Here is a 24,242-nt window from a genome sequence, read left to right as displayed (position 1 = left end):
ACCTGGTAGAACCCTTGCTCAGGCTACTTGGGTCTCAGTTTCCTCCTTGGCAAAAAGAGGTATGGACTGTTGGGTCCTTTCTGGCCCAGAAAGAGTCTGCAGCCTGTGAAGGAGCCTGGGCCACCGGAATTCTGTCGGGCTGGGGCCTGACTGGAGGGATAGGTGGCCATTCCTGGGTGACCCAGCGCATCCCCAGCCTGATGAAAATATCACACCGTTTTAGGGGGAAAGGGGCAAAAGGGATGCGGAAAGAGAGTGCAAGCCAACCAAGTGGAGCTGGGGGGTTGCCAAGGGGACGGTGAGGACCTCCAGCAGGTGGGTGTCCGGCCAGCAGGGACCCAGGGAGGGAGAGCAGAGGGCCGAGGAACACAGCTTGGGGTCCCACTCTCTGTTCTTCCACTAGCCAGCTGTGTTCTCCAGGTGTCAGCTTCTTCATGTAAAACGTGGGTATAATAGTAGTACCTGCCCCAGAGGGTTGCTGAGGCTTCAGACAGATGCCATGGTTAAGGTATTTAAAGCAGGGTTACAGTGCTAATATATAAATATATTGAATCAGCGTCGTACGCCTTTACCACCTTACACAATGTTATGCATTGATTATATTTTATGAACAAAAAACAACAGTGCCTGACACCTGGTAGGCAGCAAAGTCACTGCTGTTTCTGCCCATCCCCACCCCTTTCTCACCTCCTGCCTCGTCCTTGCTCTTTACCTTCTCATCCCTCCCCCTGCAGTCCCATCCTCTCCCTCCCCTTTCTCCTCCCCTCCTCACTTCTCCCCATCTCTCTCTCTCCCTGGAGAGTTGGCTCTAGGAAAAAGCAGATCATGTCGATGCGCTTCCCGTTCCTGCACCTTTGCTCCGGGGCCCTTCGCTCCACCTGGAAGGCTCCCGCCCCCACCCCTAGACAGGGCCCTCAGCCTTTAGACTTCAGCCCTAGCCACACTCCTCCCAGCTCTCCCTGATCTCCCTGATACCTGCCAGGTGTCACTTTGTCACCTGCTTTGCCACCAGTGGTATAGTCACATTTTTGCGTGTGTGCGTGCTAGAGCAGTATCAGTCTCCAAGCTCCATGAGGGCAGAGACCTGCCTGCTTTATCCCCTGCACCCAGCACAGAGTCTGCGCTTCGTAGGTGTTCAATAGTATTTTCAACAAATTATTCCTCTCTGCACCAGGGCAAGTGTAAAATAGCCCAAAGCCTGGGCTTTGGAAAGCGATCCTCGTTAGAACCACTGGCTCTAGATGAACAGCATGGCTTTGAGCATCTTATTTACTCTGTGTACCTCAGCTTCCTCATTTGTGAAGTGGGGGCAATGTGTGCCTCTCTGGTGGCCGCTGTAAAGGTTCAGGGAGATCCCGTACCAAGTCCCAGTACATAGCTAGTGCTGGGACGTTGTCTCTCCCCCATGTCCCTTCTAAATTTCATCTGTACAAAATGGGAGAAGTTGAGAATTAGTCCATATTTTGAGGCCCAAGACTTGAGTAATTCATAATTCCCTGGGAAATGTGATTTTGTGCCTCTTTGTAAAGACTCAGGACTGGCCATCAGCAGACCAGAGTGCCTCTCCCTGCTCTGCGACCACTGCTTGTGTGACAAAGGGTGAGAGTGACTGGGAGCCTCCTGTGTGTTAATCTGCAGGGTGAAGCATGTGAATAGGGTTACACCTCCATCCGGCGGCTCTTGGGACTTTGGTTGTCTGCCTCACACTTGTACAAGCTTATGGCACGTTATTTAAAACTTGACTTTAAAAGAAAACTTGATATCACTGCCGTAAATGTCATATGTGCAAGATAACAAGGATCAGTAGAATGGAAACAAGACGGTGTGATAGGGTTCCGGCCAGATCAAGGCTCTGAGTCTGAGGCCTCCTCATACTTTGTGAAGAAGGACAGTGAGCTTATGTTGGAGAGATGGCAACTACATAGTCACACTCAGATGAGACATTCTGCACCCTAGAAGGGCCACAGGAGTTGGAAAGGACACGGGTGAGTCAGTGTCACTTGGTGCTGTGTGTGGGGGTAGCACGCAGCCATTGGGAGTACCTCTGGGACCCATGCCTCACTTTGGAAAACGTGGGACTCGGTCATAGACCTGGAAGGGACCTGCAAGGTTATCTGGCCCCACCTGTCGTGGTAGATGGATAAGCTGGGCCAGGTGTAGAGAGGGCTGCTCGTGCCCTGGACCCAGCCACGTGCGAACCCTCGCCTGACTGTGCGTGTGCAATGGCAGAACCAGCTCTGAAATATGGAGAGCTCTGTCGTGGTGGCCACAGGACCCCAGCCGTGACCAAGCCACACATACTGCCTTCATAGGCTCTAGCCAGTACTTCTATTTTAAGGTCAGTTATGATATGTTTGTCCATATTTTGGACTGGTCCTCTGCACGCCAGTCATTTTTTAAAAAATATTTTATTGATCTTAGAGAGAGGAAGGGAGAGAGTGAGTGACAGGAACATTGATCTCTACCTGTATGTACCCTGACCAGGGATCGAACTGGCAACCTCTGTGCTTCAGGAAGATGCTCTAACCAACTGAGCTCCTGGCTGGGGAGCCAGTCATTTTTTTTTAGCACAGGATATGTCATTTATAAATAGACTCCAGTTTCTTCAAAATACTCAGGTTCCTCCAAAACCCGCCCTTTGCTGTAGCAGTTGACCCTGCTCCTTCAGCATCAGAAGTAGTGACACGTAGGGAGTGGATACACTTACTGCCATTTCTGAGCCAGAAAGGAGTTTTGGACGTGGAATATACTGTACTTTTTTGTTTAAATCTTTCTGGTCAATTTATTTTAGTAAGGGGTGGGGGAGGAGCTGGAAGCATCAACTCCCACATGTGCCTTGACCAGACAAGCCCAGGGCTTTGAACCAGCGACCTCAGCATTCCAGGTCAATGCTTTATCCACTGCACCACCACAGGTCAAGCTGGATGTGAAATATACTTTTCTTAAAAAAGTTTTATTGAGGTATAATTAATATAGCAAAACACTGGATTTTTTTTTTTTCAGAGACAGAGAGTCAGAGAGAGGGATAGATAGAGACAGACAGGAACGGAGAGAGATGAGAAAAATCAATCATTTGTTTTTCGTTGCGACACCTTAGTTCATTAATTGCTCTCATGTGCCTTGACCGTGGGCCTTCATCAGACCGAGGAACCTCTTGCTCAAGCCAGCGACCTTGGGTTCAAGCTGGTGAGCTTTGCTCAAACCAGATGAGTCCACGCTCAAGCTGGCGACCTCAGGGTCTCAAACCTGGGTCCTCCACATCCCAGTCCAACGCTCTATCCACTGTGCCACTGCCTGGTCAGGCAACACTGGACATATTTAATGTATACAATCTGACGGGTTTGAAGATTTGAAAACACCTGTGAAGCCATCAGTACAATTGATGTAATGAGCACACATCACCTCCACGTTTCTTCCTGCCCCTCTCCCACCTCTGGTGGTAAGGACACTCAGTGTGATGTTAGCTGTGTGCTTGTCACCTATGAGCTTTATGACAGAATTGTACTAGTCTGTAAAAGAGATCAAAACAGAACAGTTGCAAGTAGTCACAACTGTGAACCTACTTTTGCCCACCCCTGAACAATATTTTAAGTCCTGATCTTCCCCCCAAAAAATACTGTTTTATGTTATTTAGAAAGAACAAGACTGGGTCTTACAGGCACTAGAATCTTTTTGTTTCTCACTTGGCTATCTTTGTCCTTGAATCTTCTGTCAATCCTGATCACCCTCCTCACCGCCTTCCCCACCTCACCCCCTGCCCAACATCCCTGAGTGTCAGCTCCAACATCTTGGCCCAGAATTAACTTAAAGTTGTCTCAAAGTTGCTGTGTTTGGTGCATCAACTTTAGCAATTGCAATAAAAGCCCATTTTCCCCCCAACTCCGCTGCTTAAAATAATAAGCATTCTTTGTTGCTATGAGTCCCTGGGTCAGCTGGGTGATTCTTGGCTTGGCCAATTAGCTGAGTATTGGGTAGAGGAAGCTCTGGTGTGCCTGCTCTTCCCATCCCTAATTTATAAAGCCTTTTTTGTTTCTCAGCAGAGATATGGTCTTCCTTAAAATCGTTCCCATGTCTCTTCCCTGTACACCAGCTGGGGCCTGTCCATCGGGGTTCTCTCAGCAAAAGGTCCAGCATGGGAGACATGAATTAACATTCTGTTGTCTGTATCTAGTTTTTTGTTTGTTTGTTGCTTTCTGTTTTATATCCCACATATGAATGAAATTACATGATTCTTGTCTTTTTCTGTCTGACTTATTTCACTTAGCACAGTAGTCTCAAGATCTACTTATGTTGTTGCAAATGGCAATATCTCATCTAAGAAGACTTTTAAAAAGATTATATGAGGCCCTGGCCGGTTGGCTCAGCGGTAGAGCATTGGCCTGGCGTGCAGGAGTCCCGGGTTCGATTCCCGGCCAGGGCACACAGGAGAAGCACCCATCTGCTTCTCCTCCCCTCTCCCTCTCCTTCCTCTCTGTCTCTCTCTTCCCCTCCTGCAGCCAAGGCTCCATGGAAGCAAAGATGGCCCGGGCGCTGAGGATGGCTCTGTGGCCTCTGCCTCAGGCGCTAGAATGGCTCTGGCTGCAACAGAGTGACGCCCCAGAGGAGCAGAGCATCGCCCCCTGGTGGGCATGCCGGGTGGATCCCAGTCGGGCGCATGCGGGAGTGTGTCTGACTGCCTCCCCGTTTCCAGCTTCAGAAAAATGAAAAAAAAAAAAAAAGATTGCCCTGGCTGGTTGGCTCAGCGGTAGAGCGTCGGCCTAGCGTGTGGAGGACCCGGGTTCGATTCCCGGCCAGGGCACACAGGAGAAGCGCCCTTTTGCTTCTCCACTTCTACGCCGCGCTTTCCTCTCTCTCTCTCTTCCCCTCCCGCAGCCAAGGCTCCATTGGAGCAAAGATGGCCCGGGCGCTGGGGATGGCTCTGTGGCCTCTGCCTCAGGCGTTAGAGTGGCTCTGGTCGCAACATGGTGACGCCCAGGATGGCAGAGCATTGCCCCCTGGTGGGCAGAGTGTCGCCCCATGGTGGGCGTGCCGGGTGGATCCCGGTCGGGCGCATGCGAGAGTCTGTCTGACTGTCTCTCCCTGTTTCCAGCTTCAGAAAAATGGAAAAAAAAAAAAAAAAAAAAAGATTATACGAGCCCTGGCCAGTTGGCTCAGTGGTAGAGCGTCAGCCTGGCGTGCAGGAGTCCCAGGTTCGATTCCCAGCCAGGGCACACAGGAGAAGCACCCATCTGCTTCTCCACCCCTCCCCCTCTCCTTCCTCTCTGTCTCTCTTCCCCTCCCACAGCCAAGGCTCCATTGGAGCAAAGTTGGCCCGGGCGCTGAGGATGGCTCTGTGGCCTCTGCCCAACCCCCTGGTGGGCATGCCAGGTGGATCCCGGGTGGGCGCATGCGGGAGTCTTGTCTGACTGCCTCCCCGTTTCCAGCTTCGGAAAAATACCAAAAAAAAAAAAAAAAAAAAAAAAAAAGATTATACGACTATAGTTTTATTCCCTAGTTTTTCTCTGTTTTTCTTTCTTTTTTAAAAAAATTAAGTGAGAGACTGGGAGGCAGAGACAGATTCCTGCATGTACCCTGGCCAGGATCCACCAGCCAAGCCCCCTACCAGGGGATGCTCTGCCAATCTGGGGCTGCTGCTCCATTGCTCAGAAATCTAGCTATTTTAGCATCTGAGATAAGGCCACGGAGCCATCCTCAGCACCTGGGGCCAACTTGCTCAAACCATTTGAGCCATGGCTGTGGGAGGGGAAGAGAGAGAGAGAGAGAGGAGGCATAAAAAAATGTGTTTTAAATTTATTCAGAGTACAGCGATACAACAATTTAAGGAACAAAAGCTTTTCTAAGGGCGGTGTACCTATATAGCAAGCAACTTTTTCTTACAGAGTAAAAATACTTTTAAAACATGAAACTTTTTTTTTTTTGTACTTTTCTGAAGCTGGAAACGGGGAGGCAGTCAGACAGACTCCCGCATGCGCCCGACCAGGATCCACCCAGCACGCCCACCAGGGAGCGATGCTCTGCCCATCTGTGGTGTCGCTCTGTCACGACCAGAGCCACTCGAGCGCCTGGGGCAGAGGCCAAGGAGCCATCCCCAGCGCCCAGGCCATCTTTTGCTCCAATGGAGCTTCGGCTGCGGGAGGGGAAGAGAGAGACAGAGGAAGGAGAGGGGGATGGGTGGAGAAGCAGATGGGCGCCTCTCCTGTGTGCCCTGGCCAGGAATCGAACCTGGGACTTCCGCACGCCAGGCCGACGCTCTACCACTGAGCCAACCGGCCAGGGCGTGAAACATTTTTTAAAATAGGCTTAAATTGTAGCCCATTTACAATAATTAGATAATTCTTTTTTTACCCTTTAAAAACTTAAATGTATTGGAGTGACATTGGTTAATAAACTGGGTTTCAAAGTGTACAATAACACAATACGCCATCCATATATTGATTGCATTGTGTGTTTACCAGCGAAATGCAAATCTCCTCCCATCACTAAGTATTTATTTGACCCCTTTTTATCCTTTACAACCCCACCCCCTTTCCTCTGCTAACACCATACTGATGTCTGTGTCTGAGTTTTTGGGGTTTTTTGTCTTGTTCATTTGTTGCTTGCAGTTTTATATCCCACATATGAGTGAAATCGTATGGTTCTTGTTAGATAATTTTATGGCAAATTAACTCATAAGTATTTTCTGACAACAGAGGACTGGTTTTTTCATCACAGAAACATTTTTTTTTAGAGTATAACGAAATGCCTTCACATTCATTCACCCAAAGACAATACACTGTGTAATGAACCCACTTAAAAAAACAACAAAGAATACCCGTAGTCAGTCAGATCTGAGGAGTTTGGAAGAAATCTGAAAACTGGGAAATGTTGCATTCCTATCTTAAATTACAGTCAATTCTCAAGACACTTGGCGAGATGAAGTAAGAGGTGACAACAGAAGGGGGGGGGGAACCAAGCTGACGCAAAGAAACACACTGGAGATCTTTGTCCTTACTCTCTGATAAGTCTGTTACTCAGTCTAACCCAACTCTGATTCATCCCAGCATAGAAACCTTTGTGCTTGCACAACCAGGAAAATCCAAGTATCTCTGTATTGGAATTATTTTCCTGTTCCTGAGATAGAATGGATAAACTAAGCTAGTGAATCTCGACTTGGGCTGCACATTAGAAATACCTAGGAAATGAACCGAGTCCCGGGCCACACCCCAGACCACTGAAACTGTACTTCTGGGGTGGGCTCAGGCATCAGCAGTGTTACAGCTCCTCGGGGACTGCCATCAGCGGCTCTGCTGACTGAGCTAGAATTGGGTGCCTCCTCCCTCCCAAAAGAATAGCTGTCAATATCAAAGCTCTGTGGCTGTACCCGTAAAATTCTTATTCTATGCCAGCAGGACGACTTATTAGCCAAATACCCATCGGTCTAGCTCTCCTTCAGACACTTTGTGAAAAAAGAATCTGAGAATCTCCCCACCTTTATTCTTACCTTGGAAATAACTGCTCACGTACCCTCTGTGAGAGGGTAGCTCAGGCTCAGCGTTCCCTGATACTCAGTAACTTCACAAAGTCAACGAGAGCAAGCATGGTTCTGGGGGGCTGAGCAAATTGAGGGGGTCTCTTACAGACTAGGAATCCAAATCTGATAAGCCAAGGGGACAAGAAACCAGAACCACTAGACCCTTTCCCTGGGCCTATGGAAGTACACAACCTTTACAGCCCCCTCGGGGAAGCAAAGCTTTTGCAACCCAAAACAAACATGTCTGTAGTTTCCGCTGAAGTGACTTAGTTGGAAAAATTTAAGTGAAGATTTTAACTATTAAGATCTAAGCCCACCAGACCACGTCTGTTCTTCCTTTGGGGTGTGACGGGACATAAAAAGGACAAAAATAAGTAAGGGCGACTCCAGTTACATGATTGACTCGTGTGAGGTCATTGGGACCTCATTCTGCCTCCTCCCTGGTTTAATCCATAACTTCATTCCCTCACTCACTCATCTCAGCTACCAAACATGTACCACGCACCTTCTGTATGAGGCATTGGGCCAGGTGCTGGGGATACAACAGAGAAAGGCAACAATTTTGCTCACAAAAGCTTACCACCCCCTCAGAGAGATAGAAATAAGGTAAAAGGAATTCACGGTTCTGTGTGGGACAAGACATGAAGGGATATGGAGGGACATATCGTTAGAAGGGTCAACGGTGACAGACTATTTTTTCTTTTCCACTGTTTTCTTTTGTAGGGGTTCTGCTGTGGCAAAAATAATTGGTAATAATGTCAAGAAACTTCAGAAGTTTTCCTCCACGGTCAAGATGTGGGTGTTTGAAGAAACAGTTAATGGGAGAAAACTGACAGACATCATAAATAATGACCATGAAAATGTGAAATATCTCCCTGGACACAAGCTGCCAGAGAACGTGGTAAGGCATTAGGACGAAAAGTACATTTGGTTAATTCTGCAAGTTACACTCAGCTATTAGCACTTGGGACGTGAGGAAATACAAAATCTGCCTTCCTCTTCCCCTGTCCTTTCGCCCACCACGTGCTTTGCTTGGCCATTTTCAGTTTTCCAGACTCTAAAATGGGCTTTGCTTTAGTTTGCAAGGGCTGCCATAACAAGGGACAATAGACCAAGATGGCTTAAACAACAGAAATTTATTGGCTCACAGTGCCGTAGCTTCAGGTCCAAGGTCAAGGTGTCAGCAGGGTTGCTTTCTTTTTTCTTTTTCTTTTTTATTTTTACAGAGACAGAGAGTCAGAGAGAGGGATAGACAGGGACAGACAGGAACGGAGAGATGAGAAGCATCAATCATCAGTTTTTCGTTGCGACACCTTAGTAGTTCATTGATTGCTTTCTCATATGTGCCTTGACCATGGGCCTTCAGCAGATCGAATGACCCCTTGCTCAAGCCAGCGACCTTGGGTCCAAGCTGGTGAGCTTTTGCTCAAACCAGATGAGCCCTCGCTCAAGCTGGCGACCTCGGGGTCTCGAACCTGGGTGTTCCACATCCCAGTCTGGCGCTCTATCCACTGCGCCACCGCCCGGACAGTCAGGGTTGCTTTCTTATGAAGCTCTCTCCTTGACTTGTAGGTGGCCACCTTCTTCCTGTGTCTTCTCCCGGTCTTCCTCCCATGTTGTCCGTGTCCTGATCTCCTCTTCTGATAAGGACACCAATCATGTTGTATTAGGGCCCATCCTAAGGACCTTGTTTTAACTTAATTACCTCTATAAAGACCCTGTCTCCAAATACAGTCATATTCTGAGGTGCCAAGGTTATGGCTTACAAATTTTGTAAGGACACAGTTTGGCTCATAACAGGTTGCTTTCTTGGCATCCAAAGATCACATAGAGCTGGGCTAACAGGCCTGTCTTTGGCTGCTTACGTGCCCTGGTAACTTCTGATAGACCCTTCCTAAGTACGTGGACTCTGATCTACTCCCTAGCACATGGACCTTGGTCTGTAATTAAAATCAAGGTCAAGGCCTAAATGACAAAAGAGAAAATAGAAAATTGCAAGACTGACAGTTTAAAATTCAAGTTTCTGTTAGGTCTGGGAGAGAAAAATATAGGTCACTGCCTGGCCTCATTCCAGTGACTTGCGGGGAAGGAAGAAATGAACACGAGGAACAAAAGGCGGGTACCCTGCTGCCTGTCTGAGCGGAGTTCATGAACTTCTGTTGCCAACGTCACCCCTTTGGTGGCTTTCTGTAATGGCAGCCGTGGGGGTTGCCTCATTCCTGTGGTTACCCAGAGAAGTTCATCTCCTGTGTTAACGAAACACCTATCACTACGTATATTTACACACCAGACCTTCATGAGCATGCAAAGCACAGTGTTGGGTGCTGGAGACAGAAAGAGGTGAGGTGACCTTACTTGCCTCCGGAGTCCAGCAGGGGAGACAGGCTTATAAACTGACAAGTGCCAGGAGTTCAGTGAGCTACAGAGACCTTGCTCACTGAAGACTTTTGTTTGGCTTTTGGTGACGTCGTTTGTTAGTGTCAGGCACTGTGCTAAGTAGTTTACGTACATTGTCTCATGCTCTGAATAACCCTCTTAGGTTCGTTAAGGAGCAAAATTCAACCGAGTAAACTTGAAGATCTAATTGGCTTTCTTGAGCTATTCACGACTTCTATCTTGCATGTCATCCGGCAATGAGAAAGGTGCTCAGAGGAGTTGTACAAAATGGAAGGTTTTCGCCTGGCCTGTGGTGGCGCGGTGGATAAAGCGTTAACCTGGAATGCTGAGGTCGCAGGTTCGAAACCCTGGGCTTTCCCGGTCAAGGTGCATATGGGAGTTGATGGTTCCTGCTCCTCCCCCCTTCTCTCTCTCTCTCCTGCCATCTCTCTAAAATGAATAAATAAATAAAAATTAAAAAAAAAAATGGAAGGTTTTCATGAGCAGAAAGAGGGTGGGACAAGAAAGTTAAAAAGAGTGGGTTGTTTTCAGGCCCAGCCACCTTCCCGTTGGGAAGGACAGGGGAGCTTACCAAGCAGATTACCTCACTAGTGTTGGTCAGGAAATTCAAGGGGATTGACTCAAAAATGTCACTCCCAGGAGAGGCTGAAACTGCAGTTAAATGAGTTAATTAAGTTTTGATCTGGTGACTTGGCTTAGCAAAAGTGACTCCATTTTGAACTATTTCTTTTTTTTTTTTTTTTTTGACAGGTTGATATTAGTTTCCCTATTATGATGATGATCTTGATTTTTTGGGAGAAGAAACCAAGACTCAGGGAGGTTAATGCACCTGCCCAGGGCCACATAGCTAGAGACTAGGTTGGGATTTGATTCCTGGGGGACTCATTCCTGAGCCTGCTGAATCTGTAGACTTCTAGACAATGATGGTTTTTCTCCGCCGTCACCGAACTAGGGCCAGGCAGCATTTCCCTATGGTTATGCCTTTTTTTCCTCCCACTTACAGTTGACATTTAATATTATTTTATATTCATTTCAGGCCCATGGTAATTATTGACGCTGTCAGTGAGGAGAGAAAGGATCCCTAGGGTTCTGAGTTTGGAAGTTAAGTTGTCCAAATATCTGATGGAAAGAATAAAGAGCAATGCAAGGCCTTCTGTGTTCTCAGGGGCTTGAACAAGTCAAGGTTCATCATAGCCTGACCAGGCAGTGGCGTAGTGGATGGAGTGTCTGACTGGGACGTAGAGGAACCAGGTTCAAAACTCCGAGGTCGCCGGCTTGAGCACAGGGTTGTCGGCTTGAGCGCAATGTCGCCAGCTTTAGTGTGGGATCATAGACATGACCCGTGGTCACTGGATTGAACCCAAAGGTCACTGGCTTGAAGCCCAAGGTTGTTGGCTTAAGCAAGGAGTCACTCGCTCTGCTGTATAAACCCCCCCCCACCCCTGTCACATAGAGAAAGCAGTCAATGAACAACTAAGGAGCTGCAACAAAGAATTGATGCATCTCATCTCTCTCCCTTCCTGTCTGTCCATCCCTATCTGTCCCTCTCTCTCTTTTTCTCTCTGTCTCTGACACACACACACACACACACACACACACACACACACACACACAGTCATCTGTGGAGCAGGGGAGAGGCAGTTCCACCTGAATTGCACGATTAAAGTAGGGGAGCCTTCTTTCCTGGCATTTCTGAGCCTGGGCCCAGACCAGGGGTTCTCTTGCTCAGGAAGAAAGTAGAACAGACACTAGGCATCAGTCAATGGTCTCCTGGGAGACGGGATGCCCTCACCTCTGCCATGTGTCTGTGTGACTGTGTTTCTCTGCCCCTGTTAAATTTTAAACCCATTTTTGTACTTAATCTGAAGAGGGACAATCACAAGAGCTGGCGTGTACTGAGTGCGTGCCCAGTGCCAGACGTTTTTCCAAATCCTTCATTCTTCACAGCTGCACTCTCCAAGTGCTTAGCCGAGGAGGGTCATGTGGGTCTGTTTACAGAGCTGTGAGCAGAGCCCAGGGAACCAAGAGGCCTTGGTGAAGCGCCCAGAGGTTAGTAACAGCGAGAAGCCATGACCACCCTGAGAGGGCAAGGGGACAGACCGCTGTCACCAAACCGGCCTGACAAGAGCTCAGAGATGTGGAGGAGCTCCCGAGCTCCCTGCCCGGGAGGCGGAGCTGTGAGTGCAGCCAAGGCGCAGGCCTGAGCCCCGGCAGGAGTGGCCCAGGGCACTCACAGACGCCTCACCTGCCACACCCCACCTTGGACGCCCCGACAGCGCCCCCCCTTGGCCAAAGCCACCAGGAAGGCAGAGAGCAAGGGTGCCCAGAGGAAAGAGTCCACAGCAAGCAGCCTCCTGGAAAGCAGAGTGGGGCAAAAAGGGCAGCCTGACCGGGCGGTGGCGCAGTGGATAGAGCATCGGACTGGGATGCGGAAGAGCCAGGTTCGAGACCCCGAGGTCGCCAGCTTGAGCGCGGGCTCATCTGGTTTAAGCAAAAGCTCACCAGCTTGGACCCAAGGTCGCTGGGTCCAACAAGGGGTTACTCGGTCTGCTGAAGGCCTGTGGTCAAGGCACATGAGAAAGCAATCAATGAACAACTAAGGTGTTGCAACGCGCAATGAAAAACTAATGATTGATGCTTCTCATCTCTCTCCGTTCCTGTCTGTCTGTCCCTGTCTATCCCTCTCTCTGACTCACTCTCTGTCTCTGTAAAAATAAATAAATAAATAGATAAATAAATAAATAAATTTTTTTTAAAAAGGGCAGAAACTGGATTGGGGGTTTAGGAGAGCAGCAGCACAGCCCACAGAGTATTGTAACGACTCCTTTGACAGGTAAGGAACTCCTGGCCACAGAGGCCAGCTGTGAAGGAGGAAGGCAGAGCGCACCCCGCACCTGCCTGCCTGTCCGTCCGCACGGTGCTCTGCACGCAGGCGGCCCCTGAGGAGGTCAGGGGATGAAAGCCTTTGGCCCAGCGTGTTCTGGGGAAGGAGTAACCGTTGCCCCTGCTTGCCGTGCCAGGTCGCCATCCCAAACGTCAGCGAGGCCGTGCAGGACGCAGACGTGCTGGTGTTCGTCATCCCCCACCAGTTCATCCGCAGGATCTGTGACGAGATCTCGGGGAAGGTGCCCAAGAAAGCCGTGGGAATCACGCTCATCAAGGTAACTCGCCCCCGATCCGGCCAGGAAAACATCGCTAGACGTTAGTTCCAAGGAAGTGAAGGGGAGGTTATGCCAAGTTTGGGGTTTTTTTGTTAGTTTTTGTAAAGATGTCTGGAAAGTAATAAAAGACATAGAGCCCGGGAGCCCAGCTTAGCTCCCCTTTGGCAGGAGACTGCTTCCTGTGGCACACGTGGGGGAGGGCTCCTGGTGGCCTTGCTGTCGGAGCTTCCCGACCAGCGTGGGGGTCTCAGCCAGCGCTCTGGAAATCCCCAGTGCTCTGTATTCCCACCCCTGGTTTTTCCCATAAAAGAGAGCGTTTTTAGCTAGTACTCCACGAAACACCCCCAAAATCCATACACAGAATTCAGGAGGTTCGTGGTCTTAAATGGGGGAGAGGGGAAGTTGCATTTTTATTCGTTTTAACCTCTAACTGAAATGAACATGTTCTTCTTTTACGAAGGAAGACCACAAGCCAAAGCTTTAATAATGGTAGCATTAGCAGGGCCTGGGACCCTCTCGTCAGTATAAATCACAGATATATGTTCATGTCACTTATGGTGACTTCAGCTATCTCAGGTATCAAAGTTATTTTTTTAATTTTGGTAACTATATTTTAATATCCACTTCCTGGGTAATCTTATATATTTTGCTTATGCATATGAAATTCTGAGAATGCATTCATAAACTTCTGACTGCCCTGCGGGTGGGGTCCACATCGTAAAACAGCTTAAGAACCCCCTGGAGAGACTCTGTTCTGGATTGTTCCTAGATGAGTGTTTAGGAAAGCCACCTGGAACGACTCCAGGGTCCTCCAGCAGTAGGCTGGATAAGCGGATGGTGGACTTGGAATGGCTCGCTTTGGAATATTACACGGTAGTAAGGAGGAATGAACCAGAGCATTCATGCAGCCACATGGGTGCATCTCTGTAATAATTGGCATAAAACAGCACATCACATAGAACCATACAGTTCCACTTACAGACTTTCAAAAAACAGGTATAATGGCACCATATTGTTCAGGGTCAGCTTTTTTTTTTTTTTTTTTGTATTTTTCTGAAGCTGGAAACGGGGAGAGACAGTCAGACAGACTCCCGCATGCGCCCGACCGGGATCCACCCGGCACGCCCACCAGGGGGTGATGCTCTGCCTCTTCGGGGCGTCGCTCTATTGTGACCAGAGCCACTCTAGCGCCTGGGGCAGAGGCCAAGGAGCCATCCCCAGCGCCCGGGCCATCTTTGCTCCAATGGAGCCTTGGCTGCGGGAGGGGAAGAGAGAGACAGAGAGGAAGGGGGGGGGGTGTGGAGCAAATGGGCGCTTCTCCTATGTGCCCTGGCCAGGAATTGAACCCGGGACTCCTGCACGCCAGGCCGACGCTCTACCGCTGAGCCAACCGGCCAGGGCCAGGGTCAGCTTTATGTGGCAAGAAGATCAAGAAAAGCAAGGGAGTGGTGTGTACAGAATTCAGGATGGTGGTTCGCGCTGGAGGATGGATGAGCTTGAGGAGAGACACAGGACTTTAGTGGTGTCAGTCATGTTCTGTTTCTTACCTGGGGTGGGTTCATGTTCAAGGTGGGTATACATGCCCGTTTTCTTTTCATGTTCTTGTTGTTCTTTAAACAGTCCATATGTAGCTCTATCTTCTTTTTTCCTTTTTTTTCTTTTTCTTTTTCAAGTGAGAGGATAGGAGATAGAGATAGACTCCCACATATGCTCCAAAAAGGATCTACCCAGCAACCCCCGTCTGGGGCCGATGCTCTGCCCATCTGGGGCCATGCTTACAACCGAGCTATTCTTTTTTTTTTTTTTTTTTTAATAATTTTATTTTTTTAATGGGGTGACATCAATAAATCAGGATACATATATTCAAAGATAACAAGTCCAGGGTATCTTGTCGTTCAATTATGATGCATAACCATCACCCAAAGTAAGATTGTCCTCTGTCACCTTCTATCTAGTTTTCTTTGTGCCCCTCCCCCTCCCCCTTTCCCTCTCCCATTCCCCCCTCCCCCCCCCCGTAACCACTACACTCTTATCAATGTCTCTTAGTTTCACTTTTATGTCCCACCTACGTATGGAATAATGCAGTTCCTGGTTTTTTCTGATTTACTTATTTCGCTTCGTATCATGTTATCAAGATCCCACCATTTTGCTGTAAATGTTCCGATGTCATCATTTCTTATGGCTGAGTAGTATTCCATAGTGTATATGTGCCACATCTTCTTTATCCAGTCATCTATTGATGGGCTTTTTGGTTGTTTCCATGTCCTGGCCACTGTGAACAATGCTGCAATAAACATGGGGCTGCATGTGTCTTTACGTATCAATGTTTCTGAGTTTTGGGGGTATATACCCAGTAGAGGGATTGCTGGATCATAAGGTAGTTCTATTTTCAGTTTTTTGAGGAACCACCATACTTTCTTCCATAATGGTTGTACTACTTTACATTCCCACCAACAGTGTATGAGGGTTCCTTTTTCTCCACAGCCTCTCCAACATTTGCTATTACCTGTCTTGCTAATAATAGCTAATCTAACAGGTGTGAGGTGGTATCTCATTGCCGTTTTGATTTGCATTTCTCTAATAGCTAAAGAAGATGAGCATCTTTTCATATATCTGTTGGCCATTTGTATTTCTTCCTGGGAGAAGTGTCTGTTCATATCCTCTTCCCATTTTTTTATGGGATTGTTTGTTTGTTTGTTGTTGAGTTTTATGAGTTCTTTGTATATTTTGGATATTAGGCCCTTATCTGAGCTGAACAACCGAGCTATTCTTAGCACCTGAGGTAGAGGCTCCACGGAGTCATCCTCAGCATTTGGGCCCAGTGCACTCGAATCAATTGAGCCATGACTGTGGGAGGGGAAAAGAGAGAGAGAGAAAGAGAAGGAGGGAGGACTGGAGAAGCAGGTGGTCACTTCTCATGTGTGCCCTGATCAAACCCAGGACATCCACACACTGGGCCAACACTCTACCACTGAGCCAACCAGCCAGGGCTGCATATATGTTTTCAAGATGCATTGGGTGTCTGAATCTCGATGACCGTACCTCTTCGGTTTCAGTGGCTTGTTTTCCCCTAACTTCTTCACCTCCTTATAGGGCATAGACGAGGGCCCGGAGGGGCTGAAGCTCATTTCTGACATCATCCGAGAGAAGATGGGCATCGACATCAGTGTGCTGATGGGAGCCAACATTGCCAACGAGGTGGCTGCCGAGAAGTTCTGCGAGACCACCATCGGTGAGCGCCGCCCGGGGCCGGGGGAGCCGGGCCTCTGCTGTTCTCACACGTACATTTTCCATTTCTGGTGTTTCCTGGAGTGGCCTCTTCCCTGACCCCGTAACACTCCTGCGGTGGACCTTTAGTGGGGTGCAGACTTTATAGAAGGAGGCCATTCTGTGCAGCCGCAGTGTTTCAGCAACCTCAGAATGGAAGTGAAGCCAAGGAGACCATTTGGACTTGTCATGATCCAATCACAAATTACCGAGGTTGAACGGAGGGTTGCCTGTGCCGAGAAGCAGGTGCTTCCATCCATAGTGGGGTTTCCCGGCCTTAGAAACCCAGCTTTTCTTGACTCACAGATGCCAGTATCCGGAGCCTTATTGGACTCCAAGGAGATCTGAAAATTGGTGGGAGTTATTCCTGTTTTCAGGTGAATAAGCTGAGACTCAGGGAATGAGTTACATGCCCCACGGTCACACAGAGAATACAGAACCCAGGCATGAACTTGGGTCTCCTGTTTCCTGAAATAGGAAGTTCTTTCTAGTTTTATATAACATGGTTGTTTTAAAAAAAAAAAAAAGATTTGTTTCTTTTAAAAAAGGGCTTTGGGATTCTCAAGTGCTTGTGTACCATTTAAAGGAGGGGTAGTGGCCCTGGCCAGTTGGCTCAGTGGTAGAGCGTCGGCCTGGCGTGCAGGAGTCCTGGGTTCAATTCCCAGCCAGGGCACACAGGAGAAGCACCCATCTACTTCTCCACCCCTCCCCCTCTCCTTCTTCTCTCTCTCTCTCTCTTCCCCTCCTGTAGCCGAGGCTCCATTGGAGCAAAGTTGGCCCCGGCGCTGAGGATGGCTCTATGGCCTCTGCCTCAGGCACTAGAATGGCTCTGGATGCAACAGAGCAACTGGCCAGATGGGCAGAGCATCGCCCCCTGGTGGGCATGCCGAGTGGATTCCTGTCGGGCGCATGCAGGAGTCTGTCTGACTGCCTCCCCGTTTCCAACTTCAGAAAAATACAAAATAAATAAATAAATAAATAAAGGAGGGGTAGTCAACCTTTTTATACCTACCGCCTACTTTTGTATCTCTGTTAGTAGTAAAATTTTCTAACCGCCCACCGGTTCCACAGTAATGGTGATTTATAAAATAGGGAAGTAACTTCCTTTATAAAATTTATAAAGCAGAGTTACAGCAAGTTAAAGCATATAATAATAATTACTTACCAAGTACTTTATGTCGGATTTTCGCTAAGTTTGGCAGAATAAATCTTTATAAAACAACTTACTATAGTTAAATCTATCTTTTTATTTATACTTTGGTTGCTCCGCTACCGCCCACCATGAAAGCTGGAGCACCCTCTAGTGAGCGGTGGGGACCAGGTCGACTACCACTGCTTTAAAGAAATCATAGGAAGGTAATCTATTTATATTTGCAGTTGTTTTGCAAGAGTTTATTTACATTTGTCTACCACTCCAGAACTTATTTCCACCCTTGTCAAACACTGGAGCACTGTGAATCATTTCTCCTGCTAGATCTGGAGAAGGAAGCGCTGGGAGAGGTCAGGCTTCTTGCCTAAGATAAGATGCATCATGGGGAAGTGTAGCTCCTGATTCTCATACGTGCTGGCAGCAAGTTAGGGCACTTTTACCTCTTTTTTTTTTTTTTTTTGCATTTCTTTTCTCTTTATTTCTAATTGCAAAGATATTATGTCATTGTGGAAAATAGAGGTAATCAAAAAAAAAGACATTTTTATTATTTCATTTAACTTTCACTATTTTTTCTATTTGTCCAGACAATTTATGTTTTAAGTGTAGTTATATATTGTTTTATAATCGCTTTGTTAATATATAGCAAACCACTTTTATTTATTTATTTTTAAAGATTTTATTTATTGATTTTAGAGAGAGGAAGGAGAGAGAGAATTGGGGCAGGGGAGCAGAAAGCATCAACTTGCAGTTGCTTGTCACGTGTGCCTTGACCAGGCAAGCCCAGGGTTTTGAACTGGGGAACTCAACATTCTGGGATGATACTTTATCCACTGCACCACCACAGGTCAGGCGCAAACATCTTTTAAAGTCCATTAACATACATCATTATAGCTGCATAGTATTCCAACAACAATCCCATTTATAGGGGCACTTAAAACTCTTCGTGAAGTAGTATTTAATCAGTAATTGAAATTTTTTTTTTTTTTTTGCATTTTTTCTGAAGCTGGAAACAGGGAGAGACAGTCAGACAGACTCCCGCATGCGCCCGACTGGGATCCACCCAGCACGCCCACCATGGGGCAACGCTCTGCCCACCAGGGGGCGATGCTCTGCCCATCCTGGGTGTCGCCATGTCGCGACCAGAGCCACTCTAGCGCCTGAGGCAGAGGCCACAGAGCCATCCCCAGCGCCCGGGTCATCTTTGCTCCAATGGAGCCTTGGCTGCGGGAGGGGAAGAGAGAGACAGAGAGGAAGGCGCGGCGGAGGGGTGGAGAAGCAAATGGGCGCCTCTCCTTTGTGCCCTGGCTGGGAATCGAACCCGGGTCCTCCGCACGCTAGGCCGACGCTCTACCGCTGAGCCAACCGGCCAGGGCTGAAAATTTTTTTTAAATCGTTAACTAGTTTTTCCAACTCAGCCCCATTTGCCGATAATCGGTTGGCAACCAGTTTTGCCAGTTAGTTGATGGAATTGCCTGATTACCACAATCATTCTGTGAGGCTGAGACTTCCTCTCCAGTCCTTGGTTTAACCTTGTGTCTACCTGTAGATTTTGGTGAGCATTTTTCCTGCTTCTAAGCCTGGTTTATTGTAGGAAAGTTTCCAATTGGATGCATTAGACTCTGTCATTTGTAAAGATAGACATTTACACAGAAGTCACCTCTCTTCCCTCTGGCTTCTGTTTACCCAGTGCTTCCACTGCCTTAGCTGTGAGTTGCACCATGATTAACAGGACTGACCTGAATTAAAGTAAGTAAAACATTAAAAGTCAGAACAAACATGAAGATGATAGTCTCTAAATTGTCTTATACAACCTGAATTTAATCATGAGGAAATATCAGTCCAAAGTAAGGGACATGTTATAAAACAGCTGGCCCACACTTTAAGATGTCATTGCCCCAAGTGACAATGAAGGGCTTAAGAGAGTGTTACAAAGTAAAGAACATTCAAGGAGTGTTAGCTAACTGTATCGTTACATTTCCTGTCTTTGATCATTGCACTGTGCTTATTCAGATTGCCTTTCTTGATGACATTAGGACCAACTCATTTTGAATTGTGGTAGATTCAGGACTTTTAGCCCACTTGAGTCTTCCATAGAAGAAGGAGAAGGAAAAATGGCTCTATTTCTTCAGCATTGTTTTTCATATTTTTGTATAAATACTAACTGGCCTGGTGAGCTACAGTGCCCCCTTGTGGTAAGAGTTCCCTTCATTCTTGGGACTGACCTCACAGAATCCAAGACTTTTAATCAGACATCCCATATGTATTACGTGCCAGGCATGGCGCTGAATGTTGAGGATATACCTAAGCTCCTTGCGGAGCTTCTGAGCACAGAAACAAATACTCACTCAGACTGAGATGGCGGTTTTGAAGGAGTCTTGGTAAGAGGTTGCTTCTCTCTCAAACTTGGCTTGACAGTGAAGGGGATTTTCCTGTCTCTTGGTTCATACTGAGTTTGAGGCAGCCCTTCCACATGGCTGTTGGGCATTACGTCTTCTGTGCCAGATGGTCTGCGTCCCTGCTTGCGACGTTACTGCTTATAGCTGGTAATAATACATTTAGTGCTTTCTTTTTTTTTCTTTTTTTTCTTTTTTTTCTTTTCATTTTTCTGAAGCTGGAAACAGGGAGAGACAGTCAGACAGACTCCCACATGCGCCCGACCGGGATCCACCCGGCACGCCCACCAGGGGCGAAGCTCTGCCCACCAGGGGGCGATGCTCTGCCCATCCTGGGCGTCGCCATGTTGCGACCAGAGCCACTCTAGCGCCTGGGGCAGAGGCCACAGAGCCATCCCCAGCGCCCGGGCCATCTTTGCTCCAATGGAGCCTTGGCTGCGGGAGGGGACGAGAGAGACAGAGAGGAAAGCGCGGCGGAGGGGTGGAGAAGCAAATGGGCGCTTCTCCTGTGTGCCCTGGCCGGGAATCGAACCCGGGTCCTCCGCACGCTAGGCCGACGCTCTACCGCTGAGCCAACCGGCCAGGGCCCATTTAGTGCTTTCTTATTCGTGATTTAAAATAATTTTTTTAAAGTACATTTGAGAAAAAATGTTGATTGCTGTAAGTCAAGCTCATCTCTCTAGTGGGCACTGTGAGTGATCTGCAGCTGCAGAAGAACACACACACACACACACACACCCTGTATCAGTGGGCACTGTGAGTGATCTGCAGCCACAGAAGAACACACACACACACACACACACACACACACACACCCTGTATCAGTGGGCACTGTGAGTGATCTGCAGCCACAGAAGAACACATACACACACACACACACACACACACACACCCTGTATCAGTGGGCACTGTGAGTGATCTGCAACCACAGAAGAACACACACACAAACACACACACACACACACACCCTGTATCAGTGGGCACTGTGAGTGATCTGCAGCCACAGAAGAACACACACACACACACACACACACACACCCTGTATCAGTGGTGAGTGGAGAACGCCCTTCTCCCAGCCTGTTTTCAGATGGCTCAGAGCAGCACACAGCTGAATTTAAAGTCACTTGAGTGAGGGGCTTGTCTGTGATGCTCATCAGCATCTTTCATGTTGGAGGCACTGGGCAGTGGCCCGTGGTAAGAGACAGAGGAGACAAATGGTAATGGTGTCATGATGGGGACGCTGGGGGCTAGTGTACCCCATCCAGGTGATGAAACAGTGTTACACAGACTCACCCAGGTGGGCTGGTGACTGTTTATTAAAGGAAGAAGACAGTTTGCTTAAAATGAAACAATTATAATATTTGGAAAAAGAAGAACTCAGCTAAATAATAGATAATAGCAATGTTTGTAGAATAGAAAGTTTCTAGGTATTTTAAACATTTTCGTATGGAAAATCTCCTTGGAAAGAACCAGAAGTAGGTAGAACAGTGTCATGAACCCCGTGTACTCCTCCCTTACCCATCTTTAGTAATGAGTAACTTCTGGTCGTTCTTTTTTATTTTTATTTTTTCTTGTGGGAGAGACAGAGAGAGGAACAGATAGGGACAGACAGACAGGGAGGGAGAGAGATGAGAAACATCAATTCTTCATTGCGGTTTCTTAGTTGTTCATTGATTGCTTTCTCATATGTGCCTTGACCAGGGAGCTACAGCAGACCGAGTAACCCCTTGCTCGAGCCAGCGACCTTGGGCTCAAGCTGGTGAGCCTTGCTCAAACCAAATGAGCTCGTGCTCAAGCTGGCGACCTCGGGGTCTTGAACCTGGGTCCTCTACATCCCAGTCTGACGCTCTATCCACTGCGCCACCGCCAGGTCAGGCCTGGTCATTCTTGTTTCATCTGTGTCCCCACCTCTTTCCACTCTCCTGCTTTTGCCATTATATTTCTTGTGGATATAATTTTAATGTTGACAATCATCTTTTTTTTCTGCGTTGAAAGAATAGAGCTCTGTTGTCAACTTTGTTTGGATTTTTCTGGTTTGTCTTCTCTTTTCCCACCCCCAAAAGGCACCAGAGCATAGAGTCAGAGCACCTGGGTTAGAATTTACAATCTGCCTCCAAGGAGCTGTGTGACCTTGAGCAAGTTGGTAAACCTCACTGGGCCTCCCGTCTATAAATGGGGAAGATTATAGTCATAAGCATGGTAATTATCATCTAGCCCATTATTATCATATGAGTGCTTATTATGACAAATAGTATCTTTTCCCACCTTATTCTTTTTTTATTTTTATTTTTCTGAAGTGAGATGCAGAGAGGCAGAGAGACAGACTCCCATATGCGCCCAACCAGTCTCCACCCTGCATGCCCACCAGGGGGCGATGTTCTGCCCATCTGAGGTGTTGCACCATTGCAACCAGAGCCATTCTAGCACCTGAGGCCGATGGAGCCTTGACTGTGGGAGAGGAAGAGAGAGATAGAAAGAAAGGAGAGAGGGGGAGGGGTGGAGAAGCAGATGGGAGCTTCTCCTGTGTGCCCTGGCTGGGAATTGAACCCAAGACTTCCACATGCCAGGCCGACGCTCTACCACTGAGCCAAATGGCCAGGGCCTTCCCACCTTATTCTTATGTGACCTCACAACAGCCCTAAGGGTGCCATAGTGTTTACTCATGAGAAAGCTGAGACTACAAGAAGTTAAATCAGAAGTGTGCATAATTGTCTGCCCATTGGAATCACCAGGGGAGTTTCAGAAATTACTGATGCTCGCTCTGCTCCAGAGACTGATTTGATTGGTCTGGGATGTGACCTGGGCTTTGGTGTTTTTAAAGATCCCTAGGGACTGCAATGTGCAGACAAGCTTGGGGACAAGCATGCGGACATCGAGGCAAGCAGAGCCCAGGTACTGTAGTCCTCAGTGAGCTTTCTGCCGTCTCTGTGGAGATGTTGACTTGGGAGCCAGGACTCAGCCGGTCAGTTTTACCATCCTGATTTCCAGAGCCTTCCCCGTGCTGAGCTCCACCCTGTACCCCCAACAACCAGAGCACGTTTCACATCAGATTATAAAAGTGCAAAAACTACTGCACACCCATCTCATTCTAGGCACTGTCCCAGCGGGGGGGACCCAGCAGCAGCAAAAACAAGGACTCTGAATGCATGCCCGTCTCTCACAGTACCCAGTGAAAATATCTGTTGATGTATCAGTTCGCTATGGCCATAGGGAAATGCATGCTCGTCTCCCACAGTACCCAGTGAAAATATCTGTTGATGTATCAGTTCGCTATGGCCATAGGGAAATGCATGCTCGTCTCCCACAGTACCCAGTGAAAATATCTGTTGATGTATCAGTTCGCTATGGCCATAGGGAAATGCATGCCCGTCTCCCACAGTACCCAGTGAAAATATCTGTTGATGTATCAGTTCGCTATGGCCATAGGGATGCAAAGTAACAGTCACAGAATCTCAGTGGCATGCAAAATGAGCACAGCTACCACATCCGTGGATCCACTGGGGGTTGGCAGTTCTTGGTCGGGACAGCTTGGGTGGCTCTGCTCCATGCGACTGTCATCTTCCTTTTGGGCCCCCTGGACCAGCCGGGGTATCTTCTCCCAGCGAAGGCAGAGGTACAAGGGAACCACCCCTACTGCACAGTGGGCGTCAAGCGTCTACTGCATCATGTCTGGTAATGTCCCGTTGACCAAAGCAAATCACATGGCTGAGCCCAGTGGCAACAGGTGGGGAAATAATGCCCACGTGCTGAGTCCAAGAATATTGCATAGTCAAGCCTAACATCTAAGAAAAGGAAGCACTCTCCTCCCATGGAAACAGGTTGTAAGTGATTTTGAACAATAATCTGTTACAGATGTAAACACAGAAATTGAGGTTATAAGTGTGTACAGTAGCAAAACGTTGCAACAATTTTAGATTTCAAACACTGGAAAGATACTAAGATAAAATATAATGTATGGACGTGGCAAAATACAAAGTAGCCATTTAAAATGAAGCAGAAAAGATTCACTGTCATTGAAAATTAGTCATGCCCATAAAGTGGGAGAAAGCAGATTATGAAACCACATATAGATTATGTTCCTAGGTTTGAGAAAAACTGTGTATTCATATTTCAGTAAGTTAAAGATGTATGCCAAATCATTAATGATCATCTGTGCTGGAATTCTGGAAAATTTTCATCTTCTCTTTCTACTCATAGGAGTATTCTAAATTTTCTAAAATGACTATATGTTACTTTAATATATATATATATATATATATATATATATATATATATATATATAAAATTCTTTCTATCTCTCTCTTCCCCTCCCACAGTCAAGGCTCCATCAGAGCAAAAGTTGTCCTGGGCACTGAGAACGGCTC

The 24,242-nt window shown here is 47.6% G+C and overlaps 1 protein-coding gene across 2 annotated transcripts in view; it reads left to right on the top strand.

Annotated features, from left to right (window-relative positions):
* Nucleotides 1–24,242, top strand: part of GPD1L (glycerol-3-phosphate dehydrogenase 1 like) — a 50,294-nt gene that overhangs the window by 9,168 nt on the left and 16,884 nt on the right. For both annotated transcript variants that reach the window (XM_066244411.1, XM_066244412.1), the window contains exons 2-4: nucleotides 8,234–8,411; nucleotides 12,928–13,068; nucleotides 16,162–16,300. In XM_066244411.1, coding sequence (XP_066100508.1) covers nucleotides 8,234–8,411; nucleotides 12,928–13,068; nucleotides 16,162–16,300 — 458 coding nt within the window. The remainder of the gene's footprint in view (nucleotides 1–8,233; nucleotides 8,412–12,927; nucleotides 13,069–16,161; nucleotides 16,301–24,242) is intronic.

Source organism: Saccopteryx bilineata, chromosome 10 (assembly GCF_036850765.1).
Source record: "Saccopteryx bilineata isolate mSacBil1 chromosome 10, mSacBil1_pri_phased_curated, whole genome shotgun sequence".
Taxonomy (NCBI): domain Eukaryota; kingdom Metazoa; phylum Chordata; class Mammalia; order Chiroptera; family Emballonuridae; genus Saccopteryx; species Saccopteryx bilineata.
The sequence above is the reverse complement of the archived record's forward strand: the minus strand, read 5'-3'. Positions and strand labels throughout refer to the sequence as shown.